The sequence below is a fragment of the Oncorhynchus masou genome, chromosome 25, assembly GCF_036934945.1.
Source record: "Oncorhynchus masou masou isolate Uvic2021 chromosome 25, UVic_Omas_1.1, whole genome shotgun sequence".
Classification (NCBI taxonomy): domain Eukaryota; kingdom Metazoa; phylum Chordata; class Actinopteri; order Salmoniformes; family Salmonidae; genus Oncorhynchus; species Oncorhynchus masou.
The window spans coordinates 10,005,866-10,028,244 of NC_088236.1; the positions used below are offsets into that span (position 1 = coordinate 10,005,866).

General features: G+C 43.1%; 1 protein-coding gene across 2 annotated transcripts in view; it reads right to left on the reverse strand.

The window, feature by feature from the left end:
- Positions 1–20,989, reverse strand: part of LOC135513758 (titin-like) — a 56,268-nt gene extending 35,279 nt beyond the window's left edge. For both annotated transcript variants that reach the window (XM_064936666.1, XM_064936665.1), the window contains exons 1-2: positions 20,912–20,989; positions 2,155–2,291 (exon numbers count right to left, since the gene is read on the reverse strand). In XM_064936666.1, the coding sequence (XP_064792738.1) occupies positions 2,155–2,291; positions 20,912–20,957 (183 nt within the window). In that variant the 5' untranslated portion in view covers positions 20,958–20,989. The remainder of the gene's footprint in view (positions 1–2,154; positions 2,292–20,911) is intronic.
- Positions 20,990–22,379: the final 1,390 nt, after the last annotated feature.

Consider the following 22,379-nt stretch of genomic DNA (forward strand, 5'->3'; position numbering starts at 1 on the left):
ACCTGAGCCCTAGGACCACGCCTCAGGACTACCTGGCCTGATGACTCCTTGTTGTCCCCAATCCACCTGGTCGTGCTGCTGCTCCAGTTTCAACTGTTCTGCCTGCGCCTATGGAATCCTGACCTGTTCACCGGACGTGCTACCTGTCCCAGACCTGTTTTCGACTCTTTCGACTCTCTCTCTCTACTGCATCTGCTGTCTGATCAGCTAAGAAAAGCCAACTGACATTTACTCCTTAGGTGCTGACCTGTTGCTCCCTCTACAACCACTGTGATTATTATTATTTAACCCTGCTGGTCATTTATGAACATTTGAACATCTTGGCCATGTTCTGTTATAATCTCCACCCGGCACAGCCAGAAGAGGACTGGCCACCCCTCATAGCCTGGTTCCTCTCTAGGTTTCTTCTTAGGTTCCTGCCTTTCTAGGGAGTTTTTCCTAGCCACTGTGTTTTTACATCTGCATTGCTTGCTGTTTGGGGTTTTAAGCTGGGTTTCTGTTTCTGTAGAACTTTGTGACATTGGCTGATGGGGGGGGAATAAAGGGCTTTATAAATACATTTGATTCGATGTTGTGCAGCACTGGATCCAAGCTTCTCAGCCACAGCACAGGACTTTGTTGTGACTATGGAATTGTTAGCTAGCTAGCTTTAACTGTAACACATGGAAAACACGAAACAGATATATTATCTGTTTCATCTGGTTTAGTTACCGGTGTTAGAGTGACAGTGAGGGTTTATTTACATGTGTAGTCTGACAGTGAGGGTTTATTTACATGTGTAGTCTGACAGTGAGGGTTTATTTACATGTGTAGTCTGACAGTGAGGGTTTATTTACCTGGGTAGTCTGACAGTGAGGGTTTATTTACCTGGGCAGAGTGAGGGTTTATTTACCTGGGCAGAGTGAGGGTTTATTTACCTGGGTAGAGTGAGGGTTTATTTACCTGGGTAGAGTGTGGCAGAGTGAGGGTTTATTTACCTGGGTAGAGTGAGGGTTTATTTACCTGGGCAGAGTGAGGGTTTATTTACCTGGGTAGAGTGAGGGTTTATTTACCTGGGCAGAGTGAGGGTTTATTTACCTGGGTAGAGTGAGGGTTTATTTACCTGGGTAGAGTGAGGGTTTATTTACCTGGGCAGAGTGAGGGTTTATTTACCTGGGTAGAGTGTGGTAGAGTGAGGGTTTATTTACCTGGGTAGAGTGAGGGTTTATTTACCTGGGTAGAGTGTGGTAGAGTGAGGGTTTATTTACCTGGGCAGAGTGAGGGTTTATTTACCTGGGCAGAGTGAGGGTTTATTTACCTGGGTAGAGTGAGGGTTTATTTACCTGGGCAGAGTGAGGGTTTATTTACCTGGGTAGAGTGTGGCAGAGTGAGGGTTTATTTACCTGGGTAGTGTGGTAGAGTGAGGGTTTATTTACCTGGGTAGAGTGTGGCAGAGTGAGGGTTTATTTACCTGGGTAGAGTGTGGCAGAGTGAGGGTTTATTTACCTGGGTAGTGTGGCAGAGTGAGGGTTTATTTACCTGGGTAGAGTGTGGCAGAGTGAGGGTTTATTTACCTGGGTAGAGTGTGGCAGAGTGAGGGTTTATTTACCTGGGTAGTGTGGCAGAGTGAGGGTTTATTTACCTGGGTAGAGTGTGGCAGAGTGAGGGTTTATTTACCTGGGTAGTGTGGTAGAGTGAGGATAAAGACTGAAGAACAGCTTCTATCTCAAGGCCATCAGACTGCTTAACAGCCATCGCTAACTCAGAGGCTGCTGCCTACATGGAGACCCAATCACTGGTCACTTTAATAAATGGATCACTAGTCACTTTAAACAATGCCACTTTAATAATGTTTACATATCTTACATTATTCATATCACATGTATATACTGTATTTTATATCATCTTTCACCTTGCCTATGCCGCTCGGCCATCGCTCATCCATATATTTATATGTACATATTCTCATTCACCCCTTTTTAGATGTGTGTATACGGTAGTTGTTGTGAATTTGTTAGATCACTTGTGAGATATTACTGCCGTGTCGGAACCAGAAGCACAAGCATTTCGCTACACTCGCATTAACATCTGCTAACCATGTCTATGTGACCAATCAAATTTGACTTGATTTGATATTTACCTGTGTGGAGTGTGGCAGAGTGAGGTTCTATTTACCTGTGTGTTGTTTGCGAGGGTGAGGTGTTGGGGTGAGTCAAGGGGGCTGTGGAGAAGGCTGTTCATGTAGTCCTGGGCTGACCTCTCCAGGATCTCCTGGCTCACGCTGACCAGGCCGTCCACAGGGAACTCCATCCCTACAGGAACACAGAGCTCCGTTCACAGACAAGCAGAGTGTGAAGACACGCACACATTTTTGTCCTTTTATATAATCCTACATTTCGTTGTCATGGGACTGGGGGACTTTGAAAAAGGCAGTGACACGGGCATGATGCTTATTTTGGGAGTACACTAGTTCAACTGTTTGGAACTGAGCAATACGTCCTTTTCATATATGCAAGTTGCAGATTGACATGCAGCTCTAATGGTATCAGGCAGTACAGGGTATCATTGATGTGACCTGCCTCCATCCCTGCAGGCATAAACTGTGTGCCAGTGTGCAAAACATGCTCTTTCCATGACACAGCCTGACCAGATGAATCCAAGTGAAAGCTATGATCCCTTATTGATGTCACTTAAGTCCACTTCAAATCAGTGTAGATAAAGGGGAGGAGACAGGTTAAAGAAGGAACTGCAACGCTGCTGGGTTTTTCAAGCTCAACAGTTTCCCTGTGTGTATCGAATGGTCCACCACCTAAAGGACATCCAGCCAAATTGACACAACTGTGGGAAGCTTTCGACACCTTGTAGACCCCAAAGCACACGCATCCCTGGGTCGCACCTATTTTCAGTTCTCTGCAGCTAGCGACTGGAACAAGCTGCAACAAACAGTCAAACTGGACAGTTTTATCTCAATCTCTTCATTCAAAGACTCAATCATGGACACTCTTACTGACAGTTGTGGCTGCTTTGCGTGATGTATTGTAGTCTCTACCTCCTTGCCCTTTGTGCTGCTGTCTGTGCCCAATAATGTTTGTACCATGTTGTGCTGCTACCCTGTTGTCATGTTATGTTGCTGCCTTGCTATGTTGTCTTAGGTCTCTCTTTATGTAGTGTTATCTCTCGTGTCGTGATGTGTGTTTTGTTATTTATATATATATATTTTTATCCCAGCCCCCGTGGTGGCCTTTTGGTAGACAGTCATTGTAAATAAGAATTTGTTCTTAACTGACTTGCCTAGTTAAATAAAGGTTCAATAAAGAAAAATAGTCCATGCCCCAACGATTTGAGGCTGTTCTGAGGGCAAAATGGAATGTAACTAAATATTAGGAAATAGTTCCTAATGTTTTGTACACTCAGTGTACACTTAAAGACTACAGAGCAGTGGTCCTAAAAAAAACAATATCTCCCAAAGTGCAAGAGAATCAAGTAGGCCTTTGGTGGATGAGCTGATGTAGCTCCAACTAGCTGATAGTTTAATTCTTACTACTTGTTGACTAGCAGTTTGCAGACTGTGACAGATCTTCAGAAAGTGACTGCAGTTTTGGGCCTTTCACAACAAAAGGAATGCAGTCATCTGTGTGTCCTATAACATTCTATTTTGTAATTAAATGATGTGCTGTTATCTATTTTTTTATTTTATTACATTAGTCTATTGAAGTCTATTATAATTATATCAGTCTAATGAATTCCTCATGACCATCTGAACAGCCCAAAGTAGATTACGTTATTAGGACAATAGCATTTTGGAACAAAGAAAACATATCTCTACCACCAGCCTTGATCATTCAGTTTGTATATTGTATATACAGTACATTCAAACAATAGTCTAGACTAGCGTGGTTTCATCTGTCATCTGTTTCAGCTGTCATTGTCATCTAATCCACTTGTCACAACAAATACCAATAATCCTGCTTTGATCTTTCTTTTTTGTGTGTCCAACTAACAGGCGGTCAAGGTCATTTCTGCTTCATATAGACAACAGAAGAGGAAGTAAATAAACAGTAGATACTAGAGTCACATTGACTTGGACTTGAGTCTGACGCAAGTCACAAATTTGATGATTTGAGACGAGATATAAAATAACTTGAGACTTGACATGGACTTGAGACTGATGACTTTAACTGATCTGGCCAGTTTTTGTAATGTTTTATTTGAACATAGTATGAATAAACAATGTCATGTAATCTCAGTGAATTACGTGAGGTTTTTCCCATCCTGTACAGAGAAATTAGCCATTGATGTAGCTTACATTTCCCCCATAAATTAGTCTTAAGGCCAGGCAAAACTGAAATTACGTTTTTACCGATTTAGAATTTTAACAAATACATTTAAAAAACTTTATGAAAATGTATATTTTCTTTAGTTTGTCATACTACCGTCATCAACATTTTCATGAATTTTAACCACTTTAAAATACAGCAATTTCAAAGCTCATAACATTAAATTACACAATTTTGAAGACCATTTCATAGAGAATGTTAAAACTGGACTATGTTTAGTAACTATCTTTGAAGAGATTGGGTCAAGATATCTAATTTACATACTTTTATTTGCCATTATGTAAATGTACTGTATGTGAACCCTTTGGAATTTCTGCATAAATTAGTCATACATTTTGATCTTCATCTTAGTCACAACAATAGACAAACACGGTGTGTTTTAAACTAATAACACACAAATAATTGTATTTTTCTTGTCTATATTGAATACCTAATTTAAACATTCACAGTAGTGTAGGTTGGAAAAAGTATGTAAAACCCTTGCATTTAACAACTGGTGATCTGACCTTGCAGATAATTGTAAGTGTAGGATACAGAGAAGATGTAGTCATTCAGAAATTATATTCAACACTATTATTGCACACAAAGTGAGTCCATGCAACTTATTAAGTGACTTGTTAAGCACATTTTTACTTCTGAAATGATTTAGGCTTGCCGTAACAAAGGTGTTGAATACTTATTGACTCAAGACATTTCAGCTTTCCATTTTTAATTAGTTAGTAAAAATTTGAAAAACATAATTCCACTTTGACATTACGGGGTATTGTGATGTCACGATGGGGTATTGTGATGTCACGATGGGGTATTGTGATGTCACGATGGGGTATTGTGATGTCACGATGGGGTATTGTGATGTCATGATGGGGTATTGTGTGTAGGCCAGTGACAAATAATCTCTATTTAATCCATTTTAAATTGAGGCTGTAACACAACAAAATGTGGAAAAATTCAAGGGTCTGAATGCTTTCTGAAGGCACTGTAGATAACATTTTATTTGGGGAAAAAAATATGTATTATTTTACAGATAGAAAGATTTTAAAAAGTATTTATCCACAATCTGCTCTGGACAAAATGCAACCAAAATATTTAGGCTGACTTCATCCAGTGTCCAGAAAAATGTATTTGTGCGATATGCAAATATGTGCATATTTAATGAGCTATTGCCTCATTTGCATGTTGTAATACAATATTTCATAACATGTTTAACCCTATTGCCCTATGAGTGTGTTGCCTGGCCTTAAAGTACTAGGTTTTGCCCACTAGATGCTGCTGTTTTTGCTACTGCCACACCCTTTTATCAACGTTGCTTGTCTCATGAGCACAACATTTTCTTTACAACTTTGGGTAAAAAAAACAATCGCTTTAGCTCATGTTGAAAATAATAATAATGTCATCCTCAATTCAAGCCAGTCCTCCATGAAACCAAAGCAGTTTGTCCTTCTCTTAGGCTTAATCTAGGTCCAGGAAATGGCCCCTGTGTTTGTGATTTATTCCCTTTAAAAAAAAAAGGTCTGGATTAGACCTTACCTGGTGAACAAGCAAATCATTAGGCTACAGCAGATATAATGGCTTCAATGTTATGGTCTCTAAAGGTCTTCAATGGTAAAAGTCCAAAGCACATACTGTATAGTGTTTTACAATGGTAATGGGTTTGATGGTAAATTACACTAACGACATATAAAGAGCTGTTTTAATACTTTTGTTGACAAACAGAAACCTGCAACCTCACTAGTCCATTTCTCAATAGATGTGTTTGGGGTTGTAGGAAAAGTCTTCATATGAGAATTTCACCATCGGCATAGCCCTCTCAAAGAGCTGCCATTTGTTGGACTCTTCAAGGTGAGTTGGGTTGAAGCATTAAGCTGCTAAGAGAAGGAAAAACTCAATTGCTTTCATGGAGTACTGGCTTGACTTGAGGATAACCACACAATTTATTTGAATTAAAAGCAAAAGCTATTGGTATTCTACCCAAAGTTGTAAATGTTGTGATCCATTGAAAAATGCAAGAGACCAGCAAAATTGATAAAAGGGTATGGCAGTAGCAGAAACAGTAACATCTAGTGGGCAAAACCTGGTAATTAGCAAAAATGTAACCGGTCATATGCATCTATTAACCATTGCCATACTAATACTACAAACAAACTGAACACGTTTGTCTGACTTAGAGGCACACCAAACTGCCCCCGAAGCTAACATTGTAGGCTAACATCTCAAATCACTTTACATTACCATTTTCTTTTAAACAGTTTTGTCATTTAGCAGATTCTCTCATCCAGAGCGACGTACAGTTAGTGCATTCATCTTAAGCTAGCTAGTTGAGACAACCACATATCACAGTTGTAGTCAGTACATTTTTCCTCAATAAAGACGTTATCAGCAGAGTCAGTGCTATTAGGAAAATAGGTTTAAAAATGCATGTGGTGAGATAAGACTGATATGTTATTTATTTATAAGTTTATTAGTTTATTAGTTATTATTTAAGATGACCTTTGAAGAGGTAATCACACCCTGATGAGGAGCCCTAAGCTAATGTTAACACTATGCTAATGTTCCAAACTGCTCTGAGAGAAGAACTGCCAAGGGAATAACAACAGGCCACCACATGCTGAGAGAGAGAGAACACTAAATCTGTGTTCAGTTATAACAGCAGAATGGATCTACTGTCAGAGTTCCAAACCTCACGACCAAGAGACAGTGACTTCTTAAAGATGTAATTAACTCAAGATGTTATAACGCCAGTTGGATCATTTGATAACGAGTTCTTCTCAATCTGTTTTTGCTTCCTCAACACTTGTTGAGAACCAGAAAGAACACTAAGTTCTAGCTAGCATTTCTCCAACAGGAAACACAAGTTCTGCAAGTTGATTATCCTGTTATGACATAAGACCAGCCTATGTTTAAATCTACCTATAGACTGTCTAAGACAAGTCAACTAAACTATGATGCAAAATGTAGTACACACTGAACTGAAGTAACAATGGACAATAACTGGTTAGGATCTCCGTTTGTGACCTTCAGTACAATTAAATCAACAATATACTGAGTTTGTCAACAAAGCAGGCATTTATGTATAAAAATATAAACGCAACATGTAAAGTATTGGTTCCATGTTTCATGAGCTGAAATAAAAGAACCCAGAAATGTTCTATATGCACATAAAGCTTATTTCAATCAAATTTTGTGCCGACACACGTGCTTAAATCCCTGTTAGTGAGCATTTTTCCTTTGCCAAGATAATCCATCCACCTGATTAAACAGCATGAGCATTACGCAGGTGCACCTTGTGCTGGGGACAATAAAAGGCCACTCTAAAATGTGCAGTTTTGTCAAAGCCACAGAGGTCTCAAGAGTGTGCTATTGGAATGCTGACCACAGGAATGTCCACCAGAGCTTTTGCCAGATAATTAAATGTTCATTTCTCAACCATAAGCCACCTCCAATGTAGTTTTAGCAGTATTTGGCAGTATGTCCAACCGGCCTCACAACCGCAGACAATGTGTAACCACACCAGCCCAGGACCTCTACATCTCCCCTATGCACTCAGGGTGAATTGTGGAGTGGTAACGTGCTTAACTATGCCACTGCTAAAAACTCTGGGTTTAAAATGGTGTAGTTCACACATATTTAAGAGTTGAGAAATAAATATAGTAGGAATGGAAAGCTGGGATCCCCTCTTTTAACAAAGACCATAAAAACTACTATTTTGCCGGCGATTGCAGGAATTGTTGTGCATTGACAGCTTGTCAGAATACATGTTTCTCTTCCTGTGGCACTCGTAACTTACATGCGCCTCAAGATAAATATTTATCTTGAATAAAACACACAACAACGAGCCAACTAGGTAATTAAATAAACTATTCTACTGTGGGGTTGTCAGATTGTTGTAGTCATCACTCGTTTTGTTTGCAGAGGACTGTTCTACCATCTTCAACCTGCTCCTCAACGCAGCACCACAGCTACACGACAGCAGCGGAACCCCTGGTGCACAGATATCTGCATACACAACGGGGGAGAACGGCTCAAAATAATGGAACGTAGCAAATAGAATGGCATCAAACACCTGGAAACCATGGAAACCATGTGTTTGATGTATTTGTTACATTCCACTGATTCCGCACCAGTCGTTACCACGACCGCATCCTCCCCAGTTAAGGTGCCACCAACCTCCTGTGATACACACAGGAAGACACATGAAGAAATAAACACACTATATAAGCATGCACACACACTATTGTGCACACACACATATGCACCAGTGAACATACGCACCAGTAAGCATACGCAAATAAACATGCACACACAAGGCCATATAAAAACAATCAATGTATGTATAGATTCAAAACATAAACAACACACAAACGCAAACAACAAACAAACATAAACAACAAACACAAACAACAAAGCCTAACAAACATAAACATAAATCACAAACATAAACAACAAACACAAAACACAAACAACATACATAATCAACAAACACATACATAAACAACAAACAAAAACATGTATGGACACCTGAATAAATATAAACACAATAATGGACCACAGTCTCTGGTATGAATTTACACATACAGTGCCTTGCGAAAGTATTCGGCCCCCTTGAACTTTGCGACCTTTTGCCACAATAATTTTGCACGCCCAATTTTTCAGTTTTTGAAATATCCAATAAATGTCGTTCCACTTCATGAATGTGTCCCACTTGTTGTTGATTCTTCACAAAAAAATACAGTTTTATATCTTTATGTTTGAAGCCTGAAATGTGGCAAAAGGTCGCAAAGTTCAAGGGGGCCGAATACTTTTGCAAGGCACTGTATATACACATTAACACTTTCCATGTGGTTTGTTCCAGTCCATGTTCCAGTGCATACCCCCCCCCTCTCTCTCCTCAGTCCCTGTTCCAGTGCATACCGCTCTCTCTCTCCTCAGTCCCTGTTCCAGTGAATACCCCCCCCTCTCTCTCCTCAGTCCCTGTTACAGTGCATACCCCTCTCTCTCTCCTCAGTCCCTGTTCCAGTGAATACCCCCTCTCTCTCTCCTCAGTCCCTGTTCCAGTGCATACCCCCCTCTCTCCTCAGTCCCTGTTCCAGTGCATACCCCCTCTCTCTCTCTCCTCAGTCCCTGTTCCAGTGCATACCCCCTCTCTCCTCAGTCCCTGTTCCAGTGAATACCCCCCCCCCTCTCTCCTCAGTCCCTGTTCCAGTGAATACCCCCCCCTCTCTCTCTCCTCAGTCCCTGTTCCAGTGCATACCCCTCTCTCTCTCCTCAGTCCCTGTTCCAGTGCATACCCCCTCTCTCTCTCCTCAGTCCCTGTTCCAGTGCATACCCCCTCTCTCTCTCCTCAGTCCCTGTTCCAGTGCATACCCCCTCTCTCCTCAGTCCCTGTTCCAGTGCATACCCCCTCTCTCTCCTCAGTCCCTGTTCCAGTGAATACCCCCCCTCTCTCTCTCCTCAGTCCCTGTTCCAGTGCATACCCCGCTCTCTCTCTCCTCAGTCCCTGTTCCAGTGCATACCCCCCTCTCTCTCCTCAGTCCCTGTTCCTGTGCATACCGCTCTCTCTCTCTCCTCAGTCCCTGTTCCAGTGCATACCCCCCTCTCTCTCTCCTCAGTCCCTGTTCCAGTGCATACCGCTCTCTCTCTGCTCAGTCCCTGTTCCAGTGAATACCCCCCCCCTCTCTCTCCTCAGTCCCTGTTACAGTGCATACCCCTCTCTCTCTCCTCAGTCCCTGTTCCAGTGAATACCCCCCTCTCTCTCTCCTCAGTCCCTGTTCCAGTGCATACCCCCCTCTCTCTCTCCTCAGTCCCTGTAACAGTGTATACCCCCCTCTCTCTCTCCTCAGTCCGTTCCAGTGCATACCCCCCTCTCTCCTCAGTCCCTGTTCCAGTGCATACCCCCTCTCTCTCTCCTCAGTCCCTGTTCCAGTGCATACCCCCTCTCTCTCTCCTCAGTCCCTGTTCCAGTGCATACCCCCCTCTCTCTCTCCTCAGTCCCTGTTCCAGTGCATACCCCCCTCTCTCTCTCCTCAGTCCCTGTTACAGTGTATACCCCCTCTCTCTCTCCTCAGTCCGTTCCAGTGCATACCCCCCTCTCTCTCTCCTCAGTCCCTGTTCCTGTGCATACCGCTCTCTCTCTCCTCAGTCCGTTCCAGTGCATACCCCCCTCTCTCTCTCCTCAGTCCCTGTTCCAGTGCATACCCCTCTCTCTCTCCTCAGTCCGTTCCAGTGCATACCCCCCTCTCTCTCTCCTCAGTCCCTGTTACAGTGCATACCCCCCTCTCTCTCTCCTCAGTCCCTGTTACAGTGCATACCCCCCTCTCTCTCTCCTCAGTCCCTGTTACAGCGCATACCCCCCTCTCTCTCTCCTCAGTCCCTGTTCCAGTGAATACCCCCCTCACTCTCTCCTCAGTCCCTGTTACAGTGCATACCCCTCTCTCTCTCCTCAGTCCCTGTTCCAGTGAATACCCCTCTCTCTCTCCTCAGTCCGTTCCAGTGCATACCCCTCTCTCCTCAGTCCGTTCCAGTGCATACCCGTCTCTCTCTCCTCAGTCCCTGTTCCAGTGCATACCTCTCTCTCCCCAGTCCCTGTTACAGTGCATACCCCTCTCTTTCTCCTCAGTCCGTTCCAGTGCATACCCCCCTCTCTCTCTCCTCAGTCCCCGTTCCAGTGCATACCCCCCTCTCTCTCTCCTCAGTCCCCGTTCCAGTGCATACCCCCCTCTCTCTCTCCTCAGTCCCTGTTACAGCGCATACCCCCCTCTCTCTCTCCTCAGTCCCTGTTCCAGTGAATACCCCCTCACTCTCTCCTCAGTCCCTGTTACAGTGCATACCCCTCTCTCTCTCCTCAGTCCCTGTTCCAGTAAATACCCCCCTCTCTCTCTCCTCAGTCCCTGTTCCAGTGCATACCCCCCTCTCTCCTCAGTCCTTGTTGCAGTGCATACCCCTCTCTATCTCCTCCGTCCCTGTTCCAGTGAATACCCCTCTCTCTCTCCTCAGTCCGTTCCAGTGCATACCCCTCTCTCTCTCTCCTCAGTCCGTTCCAGTGCATACCCGTCTCTCTCTCCTCAGTCCCTGTTCCAGTGCATACCTCTCTCTCCCCAGTCCCTGTTACAGTGCATACCCCTCTCTTTCTCCTCAGTCCGTTCCAGTGCATACCCCCCTCTCTCTCTCCTCAGTCCCCGTTCCAGTGCATACCCCCCTCTCTCTCTCCTCAGTCCCCGTTCCAGTGCATACCCCCCTCTCTCTCTCCTCAGTCCCTGTTCCAGTGAATACCCCTCTCTCTCTCTCCTCAGTCCCTGTTCCAGTGCATACCCCTCTCTCTCTCTCCTCAGTCCCTGTTCCATTAAATACCCCCCCCCCCCTCTCTCTCCTCAGTCCCTGTTCCAGTGCATACCCATCTCTCTCTCCTCAGTCCCTGTTCCAGTGCCTGTTCCTGTTCCTCTCTCGCCCCTCAGTCCCTTCAGACATAAAGTTCAGCAGCAGACGCACCATAAAGTTTCCTGTACTTGCACAACTGGTTTCCTCAATCTCTGCCCTTCTTTATTGACAGAATGTGCACTTTCACATGGCGTCTGTCAATGAGTTCATACTATATGTTTGACAACAACAGTCAAATAAATTCACGTGACAAATCTCACTCAATATATTCCTCCTCACATCTTAGCCCTACACTATGAAACAGGCCTGTAAGAAGAGACGCAGGAGACGAAAAGCAGGTACAGAGAGTGAAGGTTTAATAGCTGACGGACATGAAACGGAACAGGAACAGCGTCTGGACATGAACACTTAACAACAATTAATGGGGACACAGGGAACACCACAGAGGAACAGACAGATATACAGGGGGTTATCAACCACGGAAGGAGTCCAGGTGAGTCCAATGAGCGTTGCTGCGCATAATGATGGTGACAGGTGCGTGTAGATAAGAGTAGCCTGGTGCCAGGGAGGGGGAGGGGGAGCAGGCGTGACAAGTAAACATTCACAGGACCAGACGGATTACCAGGACATGTACTAAATTACTTCTATGCTCGCTTCGAGGCAAGCAACACTGAAGCGTGCGCGAGAGCATCAGCTGTTCCAGACGACTGTGTGATCACGCTCTCCGTAGCCGATGTGAGTAAGACCTTTAAACAGGTCAACATTCACAAGGCCGCAGGACCAGACGGATTACCAGGATGTGTACTCCGAGCATGCTCTGAACAACTGGAAAGTGTCTTCACTGACATTTTCAACCTCTTCCTGACCAAGTCTGTAATACCTACATGTTTGAATCAGACCACCATAGGCCCTGTGGCCAAGAACGCCAAAGTAACCTGCCTAAATGACTACCGACCCGTAGCACTCACATCTGTAGCCATGAAGTGCTTTGAAAGGCTAGTCACACCATTATCCCAGAACCCCTAGACCCATTCCAATTAATATACCGCCCAAACAGATCCACAGATAACACAATTGCTATCGCACTCCACACTGCCCTTTCCCACCGTGACAAAATGAACACCTATGTGAGAATTATTTTCATTGACTACAGCTCAGCATTCAACACCATAGTGTCCTCAAAGCTCATCACTAAGATAAGGACTAAACACCTCCCTCTGCAACTGGGTCCTGGACTTCCTGACGGACCGCCCCCAGGTGGTAAGTGTAGGCAACAACACATCTGCCACGCTGATCCTCAACATGGGGGGCCCCTCAAGGGGTGTGTGCTTAGTCCCCTCCTATACTCCCTGTACACCCATGACTGCGTGGCCAAGCACGACTCCAACACCATCATTAAGTTTGCTGACGACACAACAGTGTTAGGCCTGATCACTGACAAAGATGAGACAGTCTATAGGGTGGAGGTCAGAGACCTGACAGTGTGGTGCCAGGACAACAACCTCTCCCTCAATGTGAACAAGACAAAGGAGTTGATGGTGGACTACAAGAAAAGGCGGGCTGAACAGGCCCCCATTAACATTGACGGGGCTGTAATGGAGAGGGTCGAGAGTTTCAAGTTCCTTGGTGTCCACATCACCAACAAACTATCATGGTCCAAACACACCAGGACTATCATGAAGAGGCCACAACAACACCTTTCACCCCCCAGGAGAGAGAGAAGATTAGTCATGGGTTGTCATACTGTTATAAATGATTCGGGAGACAGGTGCAGGAATGTGTAATATTTTTTTTTTTATTAAGCCCAAATTACGGCATGCCGTGTAAAGGCACAGGGACGAAGACCAAACAAACACATAACAAAACACAGGGTAGTAATCCTAACAAAAGAGCGAGGAGTACCTCGAATAAATAACACAAGCGCACAATGATTATCATACGGGACGAGACCCGTAATCATCTGTGCAATCCACAAGGGCATGAAAGCCCAAAACACACAGCACAGGTCCTCACAGTACCAACGGATATAGTAACAATAATCGACAAGACTATGGTAAACAAAGGGCACCTATATTTTTTTATTTTACTAAACAAGTCAGTTAAGAACAAATTCTTATTCTTATTATCAATGACATTTGGTTAACTGCCTTGTTCAGGGGCAGAACAACAGATTTGTACCTTGTCAGCTCAGGGGTTTGAACTTGCAACCTTCCGGTTACTAGTCCAACACTCTAACCACTAGGCTACCCTGCCGCCCCATATACAAATACAATCAGTGGCAATACGGGCCAGGTGTGCACAATGAAAGTTCCAGAGGGATCCGTGACATGGATCCCCAGATCCTAAAAAGGTTCTACAGCTGCACCATGGAGAGCATTCTGACTGGATGCATCACCGCCTGGTATGTGCTTGGAATCTGACCGTAAGGCACTACAGGTGGGTAGTGTGTACAGCCCATTACATCACTGGGGCCAAGCTTCCTGGCATCCAGGACCTACAGTTGAAGAAGGAAGTTTACATACACCTTAGCCAAATACATTTAAACTCAGTTTTTCACAATTCCTGACATTTAATCCTAGTAAAAAAAATCCCTGTCTTAGGTCAGTTAGGATCACCACTTCATTTAAAGAATGTGAAATGTCAGAATAATAGTAGAGAGAATTATTTCTTTCAGCATCTATTTCTTTCATCACATTCGCAGTGGGTCAGAAGTTTACATACACTCAATTAGTATTTGCTAGCATTGCCTTTAAATTATTTAACTTGGGTCAAACATTTTGGGTAGCCTTCCACAAGCTTCCCACAATAAGTTGGGTGAATTTTGGCCCATTCCTCCTGACAGAGCCAAGATTGTAGGCCTCCTTGCTCGCACACACTTTTTCAGTTCTTCCCACAGATTTTCTATAGGATTGAGGTCAGGTCTTTGTGATGGCCACTCCAATAACTTGACTGTGTTGTCTTGAAGCCATTTTGCCACGGGATGGTGTTCTTCGGCTTGCAAGCCTCCCCCTTTTTCCTCCAAACATAACGATGGTCATTATGGCCAAACAGTTCTATTTTTGTTTCATCAGAACAGAGGACATTTCTCCAAAAAGTACGATCTTTGTCCCCATGTGCAGTTGCAAACTGTAGTCTGGCTTTTTATGGTGGTTTTGGAGCAGTGGCTTCTTCCTTGCTGAGTGGCCTTTCTGGTTATGTCGATATAGGGCTTGTTTTACTGTGGATATAGATACTTAGCTAGTAGTCAGCTAGTCACTGCTAGTGGGGTCATCAGCTACCTCTAGCATGGAAACTTTCGCCAGCGCGACTCAAACCAGGACATATCTGACTTATTTTTCTCCATATCTCCGGATTCCTACCGCAAGCTCTGAACCGTTTTCATTTTTTCTTCACCTGGATCATCGCAGCTAGCTAGCTGCTATCCGAGTGCCCACTCCTGGCTAACGTCCCTGTCTCGAAGCAAGAACCAATTAGCCTGGAGCTATCCTTGCCAGGCCAATCTGCTAAGCCAATCTCACTCAATTTCTTTGGCCACCATACCTATTTTGCCAATTGGCCTGGTTTACCACACGGAGCCCTGCTGATACGTCTGCCGACGTAATAGCACGAGTGGGCCACAACGGACTTTCTTCCGTCGCGACGTCCCTCCAAGGCCCTTTTTCTGCTAGCTTGCTTGCCCTGGCCCGCTAACTGCCTGAAGCCACTTCGCCACCATGGCCTATTTATTGCCTTACCTCACTGTATATAGACTTTTTTCTTTTTTCTACTGTATGTTTTGTTTATTCCATGTGTAACTCTGTGTTGCTGTATGTGTCAAACTGCTATGCTTTATCTTGGCCAGGTCACAGTTGTAAATGAGAACTTGTTCTCATCTAGCCCACCTGGTTATATAAAGGTGAAATAAAAAATAAAAAAACTTTTGTACCCATTTCCTCCAGCATCTTTACAAGGTCCTTTGCTGTTGTTCTGGGATTGATTTACACTTTTTGCACCAAAGTACATTCATCTTTAGGAGACAGAACGCATCTCCTTCCTGAGTGGTATGACGGCTGCGTGGTCCCATGGTGTTTCTACTTGCGTACTATTGTTTGTACAGATGAACGTGGTACCTTCAGGCGTTTGAAAACTGCTCCCAAGGATATAACAGACTTGTGGAGGTCTACCATTTTTTTCTGAGGTCTTGGCTCATTTCTTTTGATTTTCCAATGATGTCAAGCAAAGAGGCACTGAGTTGGAAGGTAGGTCTTGAAATTCATCCACAGGTACACCTCCAATTGACTCAAATGATGTCAATTAGCCTTTCAGAAGCTTCTAAAGCCATGACATAATTTTCTGGAATTTTCCAAGCTGTTTAAAGGCACAGTCAACTTCTGACCCACTGGAATTGTGATACAGTGAATGATAAGTGAAATGATCTGTCTGTAAACAATTGTTGGAAAAATAACTTGTGTCATACACAAAGTAGATGTCCTAACCGACTTGCCAAAACTATAGTTTGTTAACAAGACATTTGTGGAGTGGTTGAAAAACGAGTTTTAATGACTCCAACCTAAGTGTATGTAAACTTCCGACTTCAACTGTATATACTGGTGACTCGTCGGTGTCAGAGAAAAGCCCAAACCCTTGTCAAGACCCCAGTCACCTAAGTCCTAGACTGTTTTCTCTGCTATGGCAGGGCAAGCGGTACTGTAACGCCAAGTCTGGGACCAAAAGGCTCCTTAACAGCTTCTACCCACGAGCCATAAGACTGCTGAACAATTCATCAAAATGGCGACCGGACTATTTATATTCACACTCCCCTCCTTCCATTTCTTTTTTACTTTGATGCTATGCTGTTTATTATCTATGCATAGTCACTTCACCCCTACCTAAATCTATAAATTACCACGACTAACCTTTACCCCCGCACACTGACTGAGTACTGGTACCCCCTGTATATAGCCTTGTTTTTGTTATTTTATTGTGTTACTTTTTATTATTTTTTACTTTAGTTTACTTGGTAAATAGTTCTTGAACTGCAATGCTGGCGCATGTGACAAAGTTTGATATGATTTGAACTTCCATTCTCTCAGGCACAGGGTACAATGTATGAATTTATAATTGGATCAGAATCCCTGTTGTAATTATTGGCCATTACAGAGAATTAAGTATAACCACAAGTCCAAATCCCTATCTCCATCCATGGCTAATTTTGGAACGATTTTACCTAGCTAACAAGCCACAATGAGATGCAAAAATTCAAGTTTTCTGTCATTGTCGTTTGCCTTCTGATGTGATTGGTCTGAAGCCAAATCCAAACTGACTTCCCTTGACACTTTTTTTGGTGTGCCAGGACCATTCACAGCTGAGCTCTCTCTGTTTAGCTCAATGCTGATTGGCTATTATTTTATTTTAAAAATATATATAGGAGGCCAAATGCTCGCTGGCTTCCCTTGCATTCAGTGCTACAGGCAGCAACAATGTCATACTCTTTTTGACCAGATATCAGAGCTGGAATGTGGATCTAACTAACGCTAGTTAGCTTCAGTAAACCCTGAGTAGATTTAGCTAGCTTTGTAGTTCACCCCTCCGATATCATAAGAAGGCTATAATAATAATAGGTCTTTAGTAAGGAGGAAACTCACCTCATCCACCACCAATGTGCAGCACCCACTTGTACACAACTTGACTCATCACAATGCTACTTGTGTCTGGGTTATCAAGAACAAGTTAGAAGCTATATGTTTGTGCTACTTCCTCCACAACCAAGAAAGCAGAATCTACACACAGAATGCAGTGTGTAGATATCTATGTTTTGTGTCACTGCCTCACAAACATCCGTGTAACATCACATATTATGAACGGAGAAAACAGGGCTGTTATATAAAACTGGTCGTTATATAGAGTCGAGTGTATAGAGCTCCAGCTGTGTGTGTGTTTTCATTTGAACTGAATGGTGACGGTCTCAATTCCCTTATTTCTGTCTGTCAGTCTGTCTCATCCACGGCCATCACTGTTTCTGCTGTCAGAGGCCATTAACAGCCAAGCATAAAGTCTGTGATGTGTGTTGTGTGTGTTTGAGAGAGAAAGGAAGTATGACGGCGAGGCAGACCAACATGTCTGTAAGTGAGAGAAGGCCAAAGTAAGTACGGGCCCGATTCAGACTTTATACCTTTCTGACGCACTTCTCAGTAGTTGGTGTTCAGACTTACCTTATGAAGGTACGTAACAGGCTTCGCAGGGCGTGGTTCCTTGGTAACGCTGAATAAATCAATTCAATCACTTAAAAACTTCACACTTACTGGCCAAACAGATTTTCTAGGGGAGTTTTCATTCAATATGGTTTTCAGTACATTTATCTTAAGCCGTCCATTTAGATACGGTTTACCTTTAATTAGAATTGTCTGTACTCAATAGAATACACGGAGAGAACAGGTTGAGAATATTATGGACCAATGAATGAAAGCCATCTTAATATATGCATATTAGTCTCTGTTTCAGAACCAACAGGTAGATTTAAAAAATACTCTGATTTTGTAGATTATTTAGGATTATGAAAGTATTTATGAGTCATAAACAACTGGTTTGGAGAGCCGTTATACACAACAACAACAACAAATTATGGTTTGATTAATTTTGAAAATGTCCATTCCTTAATCCATGGTAATGTTGGAAGATTAGTGTACATAGAATACAATAGGGAGAATAGTGTACAATAGTAGACTATACCCTCATCTATTTCCTGTGCTAAGCATACACAGCTAAGTATTGCACCATGCGCTGGGTTCACACTGTTATGACTTGGTCTGCGCTCCACAACCATTTAATTAGACTACATGTCTTTTTTATATCATCACCTGTTACTAATGATCCTCAGCAACAACCACATGACACACTGTGCTCATGCTTAAGCTCAAGGTCAGAATATACATAGAAAGAAAAGAGCATAAAAAGAGAATTACGTTCCATTTAAGCGAGTTTAACTCGGGTCGGAATCAGGCCCAATGTGTATAATTCCATTGAAACCCAGATGTGCTCCACTCCTCCCTCCCTCCCTCCACGCCCCCAGGACAGGGTGTTAGTAGGGAATACTGTTCTCTCTCCCTCTCTCTCCCTCCCTCCTCGCCCCCAGGACAGGGTGTTAGTAGGGAATACTGTTTTCTCTCCCTCTCTCTCCCTCCCTCCCTCTCTCTCTCTCTCCCTCCCTCCCTCCCTCCCTCCCTCCCTCCACGTCCCCAGGACAGGGTGTTAGTAGTGAATACTGTTTTCTCTCCCTCTCTCTCTCTCCCTCTCTCCCTCCCTCCCTCCCTCCCTCCACGTCCCCAGGACAGGGTGTTAGTAGTGAATACTGTTTTCTCTCCCTCTCTCTCTCTCCCTCTCTCCCTCCCTCCCTCCCTCTCTCCACACCCCCAGGACCGGGTGTTAGTAGTGAATACTGTTTTCTCTCCCTCCCTCCCTCCCTCCCTCCACACCCCCAGGACAGGGTGTTAGTAGTGAATACTGTTCTCTCCCTCCCTCCCTCCCTCCCTCCATGCCCCCAGGACAGGGTGTTAGTAGTGAATACTGTTTTCTCTCCCTCCCTCCCTCCCTCTCTCCCTCCCTCCCTCCCTCCCTCCCTCCACGCCCCCAGGACAGGGTGTTTTTAGTGAATAGTAGAGTGATCTATCCTCCTTCCGTCGGTTGGGGGTCCTGCACACTCTGGGCATTACTGACTCAAATGAACGAAATTAGTTGAAAGATTTGACTCTTTTGACTGAATGAGTGGAATAGATCAGAGTCAGCAAAAAGAGCCTAACTTCCCATCACTAGTATCCAAATAAAATATTAAGTCAATTTAGGAGAGAAAGTGATATCTTGAAGACAACATAACTAAAGTACCTAATAGTTGGGCAACATGCTCTATATCACTTTTACGTAACATCAAACCAAATATGGAGTTGTTTTCAAGTGACCCCCCCCCCCTTCACATCCATAGAGTTCTAGCTAGCGGTGGCTAAAATTAGCTACATTTGTAGTGGTTGTTTAAAAAATACATTTAAAAAAGAACACTGGATTACAATTTCTCATGGCCCATAGACTACTTTTATGGTAGGATAAATCTAACATCATGTTGTAAAAGAGTGGACTACCCCTTTAGCCATTGCCATTGCATTGGGTACAAACAGGGTGGAGTGGGGCATTGCACATTCAATTTCACATGTAACAAGTACAGTGAAATGCAGATAACATTTGAAATACCAACAGGTATTGTCTCTTTTTTTCCCTACTTCACGTAACATTTCACATTTATTGTGCATTTTGGGACCTAAACCGTTTGAATCACAATAAAAAAATCAAATGCTTCTTCAAAATAGGCTACACAGTTGAACTGCCGTCGAGCTAAATCCAAAAGTAACCAAGTCAACATGAAAATCAAACCGAAGAGTATTCCTAGAATGTAACTAAATGTTTCCAACGCAAAAAAAAAACAAAAAACAGAACTGCATAAAATGCTGACTACGCAGTTATCTCGCACACGTTTGCATAGGTGGCGCGCAGAAATATTGAAATCCTGTTCTTTCACGATATGAAGGCATAACATTTGCAATGATTATTCACAACTTTCTTAATATACCAGCATTGCTAGGCTATCCCTCACGTTTGGAAAAAAAAGTTCAACAACAGAATGGGGAAACCAAGAAAGAGAGAGTGAGAAGAAAGATGGGGGGGGGGGTATTTTTTGCGAACACAAAAGAGTGGGTGTGTACTCTACTCTGCCTTGTAGCCATGCTGTACGACTAGAATCCAAGGATTGCAACCACGAGCCACCAACACACACACACACACACACACACACACACACACACACACACACACACACACACACACACACACACACACACACACACACACACACACATACATACATACATACTACTCGAAAAAGAAGTTCTGAAATAATGATCCAAATAAAGCCAAGCAAAGACCATTGTGAAGCAAGTGGTCGGTCTACTTCATTCGAACCTGTCAACCAGCTGATCACACAGAAATCAAGTAGTGCAAGTTGAGAGGCTTGTTGTATTTACTGTATTTCGCACGACAATACATTCGATCTTTAAACGAATTCACAAGGAAAACATAGGTCTACTGCCCCATTAATAAACCAATACATTGGCCGAATATAGGCTTTATCTAAACATAACAATCTAACGAATTTACATTTAGCCTATGGAACCAACTTGGCGGGAGAGCGACATGCATTTTACCTTTGCTAGACCTGGGTTGCGAAATTACCGTCGTTTTCCATAGCATTAACAACTGAACTCTATTACCTAAATGCCCTCCGTTCCGCACCACTTACATAACGTCTTGTGCAACATACTTCCCATGGATTCGGGATGAAATCACGGTCTGATGGACATTTAACAAAGTCTACGTCCTGAAATTGGAACATTTTGTTCTCGACCTATTGAGGTCATATATTCTCTCTGCAAGTAAAAAGCTTTGATCTAAGATACATTCAGCTGTTTATAAAACCTAGTGGGGGCTCCGTTTGTTTTGAAAAAGCTTTCTGGAGTGACTGGGTTCAAACAATCCCTAATCCAACCAGTGCGTCCGAGATGCTGATCAAACTTGCTCAATAAACGCACAATAAAACTACCGAATTATTCACCCATACAAAACGAGTGCGGCGCGTAAAAGAGCCGTAAAATAACAATATAACTCACGTTCGTTCTGTTGAAGAATGTTTTCTCCGCGAATAAGTATTTTATTTATTTAAATTCCGTACGTAAACATCAGTGATGGTATTATTATGTGTTGGGCCTACGTAAGTCTGTGCTTGCTTTAGCGCATGCTCGCCTCACATTGCCCGGTGCAGTTACCCATAATTGCGTGCCCAAGCAGCCAACTGGAGATGAGTGCGCACGCACAATCTCGTTACATAATCGACTTTGCCTGCAGTCAAAATATATTTTAAAACATTTAAATGGCCCCAAAAGACAAGACTTATTTTACTTATTTTCTGTTTGATGAATTATCAGACTAATAGTCTATTGAATTAGAAAATATTAAAATTAAAATATTTATATAGGCTGTTAATGTCACAACATATAAACTATTCCGCGAAATATTTTGTAAATTGATACATTGTTAAACCTCTCTAGCAGATCAGCATCGCCTATTACTTGACGATAGCCTGCCTTTTCGGTGGGGGTAATATCTGATGTGTCAAAATAATGATTTCTGATTATGTCATTACGATGTAATTAAAATGCGAATTAATTCAGTCATCTCTTCAATGAAGGTATTTAAAAAAGGCTAAAATAGCCGAGAAAAGAATCCAATGAAAGCGGCGTACATAGCAACACATTTGAGTGACCTGAGTCTGCCGATTCCTGAACAGAGAAACAGGAGAGACAACACAACAGCGAAAAGGTTGTTGTTTTCTAAATGACAAGAAAAATTGATCAACACATGTTTCCATGTCAGATGTTATTGATGGGTTTTCTCTAAATCAGTTAAACTGTGTAGGGTGGCAAATACTAGTTGTTAAAAGCGTTGTTCCAGTAACCCGAAACGTCGCTGGTTCAAAACTCCTGTAATCGCTCTGGATTAGAGCGTCTGCTAAATTACTCAAATGTAAATGAACGCAACTATAACTTCCTGTTAACACACATTTATTCTATTTAAATGGAATTGATCAATGATCAATCACACAAACTTCTCATTTTC